Source organism: Austrofundulus limnaeus, unplaced genomic scaffold, assembly GCF_001266775.1.
Source record: "Austrofundulus limnaeus strain Quisiro unplaced genomic scaffold, Austrofundulus_limnaeus-1.0 Scaffold869, whole genome shotgun sequence".
In the NCBI taxonomy this organism is placed as follows: domain Eukaryota; kingdom Metazoa; phylum Chordata; class Actinopteri; order Cyprinodontiformes; family Rivulidae; genus Austrofundulus; species Austrofundulus limnaeus.
The window spans coordinates 61,090-64,285 of NW_013953271.1; the positions used below are offsets into that span (position 1 = coordinate 61,090).

Consider the following 3,196-nt stretch of genomic DNA (forward strand, 5'->3'; position numbering starts at 1 on the left):
CTGTTAACACTGATTTTACAGAGTGTAAAATGACCTGTTAATACTGATTTTACACACAGAGTGTAACCTGACCTGTTAACACAGATTTTACACACAGGGTGTAAACTGACCTGTTAACACTGATTTTACACACAGAATGTATGTATGTTACACACACACCCTGTGTGTGTATAACCCCTGACCTGTTAACACTGATTTTACACACAGGGTGTAAAATGACCTGTTAACACTGATTTTACACAGAGTGTAAACTGACCTGTTAACACTGATTTTACAAACAGAGTTTAACCTGACCTGTTAACACCGATTTTACACACAGAGTGTAACCTGACCTGTTAACACTGATTTTACACACAGATTGTGACCTGACCTGTTAACACTGATTTTACACAGAGTGTAACCTGACCTGTTAACACTGATTTTACACACAGAGTGTAACCTGACCTGTTGACACTGATTTTACACACAGAGTGTAACCTGACCTGATTCAGGACTTGTTCGATCTGATAGACCTCCTGCATGGCTCCATGGTTCAGTAACTTGAGCTGGTTCAACAGCAGGTGGATGGCAGCTCGAGGACATGTTAACACGTGACACATCAGACACGTCCCACGGATCAGGAAGTAGAGTTTCTGATGGAGGGGAGCACATGAGACGGGACTCAACCAACATTGAAATTCTCCAGCAGAAAACACTGTTTCACTTGTTTAATGGTCAGAAAAGCTTCTTTAAAACATTCATAACTACAGTTCTATTCTTTCAATTAAATAAAGACAAATGCTAACCAGTACTGGTGCTTTCATTTAGTTTAACACAACACAGTGTGTTTAATGATTTTAATGATATATTATGTTAAAACCTCACATTACTGTCTGAAAAGAAACGTCTTATGGTGCGTTCACCCCAAATGTGATTTCAAAAATCACGTCCAATGCTTCAAGTTGGACACTTGTGCACTTTGAGGACAGACACCAGTCAAAATTACTGTTGAAGTGCTTGATGCACGTCCAGCACGTCCAGAGCCAGAGGCTAATCTCCACATGATGCTCAGACTGTACAAAGTGGAAATCCAGCAGTAAGGAATGTAGATATCAATTTAAATAACTAATTCTTACTACTTATTTTTTGTTCTTGTGATTAGAGTGATGTTTAATCTGTTTACACACTTGTTTTAGTGAAGATTAAGTGCAATGCTCATGTTGTTTTAGTTACAGTCAGTAAAATTGGAGCAGTGGACTCTTAACTTTGAACAGACAATAATTTAGTTTTTTTTTTTTTGTCTAGGGCTGCAGCTAACGATTATTTTAGTACTCGATTAATCTATCGATTATTCTGACAATTAATCGAGTAATTGGATATAAAATAATAATCATGTTCTGCAGTAATTATTTAAACTATTAGAAATAATTATTTAATACTGTGAAGGGGTAATATTGACCCTGCTGCATTCAAAGTAAAATTACACCAGTTGTATTAATTAATGCATTTTAAACTCCATTTGTTTGTATTTATGTATGTGAGGTTTGAGGAGGCATTAATTAAAAACACTCTGTCACTGAATCATTTTAACCATCACAGAAAAATATAAATGATGTAAATTTATTCTTATGGATTGGAAAACTGAATGTCTTTTTTTGTTAGAAATTTAGCAAGTAAAATGGTTAATATTGAGTTTTGTAGAGTTCACTTGTTAATTGCAACAAAAAATCTTATTTTTTAAGACAATTATTAGGTTGGTGCAGGGCTCCCAGTTAGGAAATAAATGATTTAGTCTTGACTGCTTAGATATAAACTAATATAACAGTAGTAATGAAGGATAAAATCATAAAAATCAGCATTAAATAATAAAAACATCCAATTATCTTCTGTACATACTTTTAAACTTGAAATATTTACTCCAAGTATCATTTAAACTAAGATAAAATCATATCAACAAATAAACGTGTTTCAGTGACGCGTCAACAGTCCGAGGTCCTGTTTCTMACCAGGCTGTTTATTGTGCGACACCGAGTGTGCATACGCGGACGTAAAAAAAGTGATCTCTGCGCGGTCCAGCCCGGCAGACGTCCGCTTTGGCTGCAGCGAGGTGTACTTGTACCCGAGGCCAACCATATACTTGTGCTCGGKTCCGCTCGGACCTCCTCGGACCGTGTGAGCCCGAGTATGTGGGAGCCTTAACTGTTAGCGGAAGCGCTAACATCGTAGCATTGGGTGTTGGGTTGGGTTATAAGATTTTACACTGCAAAGTAGGTTAAAGTGTGTGATTCGTACTGATATGGTATCGGGTCTATATCGGTATCGTATCGGAAGTAAAAAAGTCATATTGGGACACCCCTACTCATCAGATAATTAACTCATAATTAATTCAGCAGATAATCCAGAGACGAGAGTTTGGTGAATTTCATCACTCAGGAGCTGTGAGCTGATGAGGCTCACTTTCAGAACTTTTGTGTACCGAGTCCAGTTTGATGAGCTGCTGACCTGCATCGGTGCTGATATCTCCTGGCAGAACACTGACTACAGGCACTGTATCTCAGCTACAGAGCTCCTGTCCATCTGTCTCAGGTTAGTGGACATCATGCAGGAGACTGTCCCGTCAGAGAATCTGTCACTACGTCTCACAGTGGAGCCTCTCTGGTTGACGCACCGCATCGAGCTGCTAAAGTTCAGATTTTCCAACTCCAGCGTCTGACGCTCTGCTGCCTGACACGTCCACCGTAGGCTTTGCATGTAAACCTGACGCTCCTGATAGGGATGGGTACCGAAGTCGATACTTTTTTAAGTACAGACCGAATTCTGTCGACACTACTGTGAACTTATTCAAGTAACATCAAACGGTACCATGTTTSGRWACCTGAACGCATCGTTGCGTATTGGCCGTRTTGGCATAAGAGTGGTGAGTTTTCCATGCTTGTTCTGAACGCAGCATCATGACGTCAGCAGCCTCTGGTTCAGTAAACAGAAGCAGCAGAGCTCCGTCTGAACGTAGACTGAAAGCCTCGCAGCTCCTGGAGTAAAACTCACCGAACAGATCACCTCTGAATTATCTGCTGGATTAATTATCTGCTGGATTAATTATCTGCTGGATTAATTATCTGCTGGATTAATTATCTGCTGGATTAATTATCTGCTGGATTAATTATCTGCTGGATTAATTATCTGCTGGATTAATTATCTGATGGATTAATTATCTGGT

The 3,196-nt window shown here is 39.2% G+C and overlaps 1 protein-coding gene across 1 annotated transcript in view; it reads right to left on the minus strand.

The window, feature by feature from the left end:
• polr1a (RNA polymerase I subunit A) overlaps positions 1-3,196 on the minus strand; it is a gene marked incomplete in the record, with an annotated part of 50,090 nt that overhangs the window by 42,555 nt on the left and 4,339 nt on the right. The window contains 1 exon segment of the mRNA XM_014029210.1: positions 483-632. Coding sequence (XP_013884664.1) covers positions 483-632 — 150 coding nt within the window.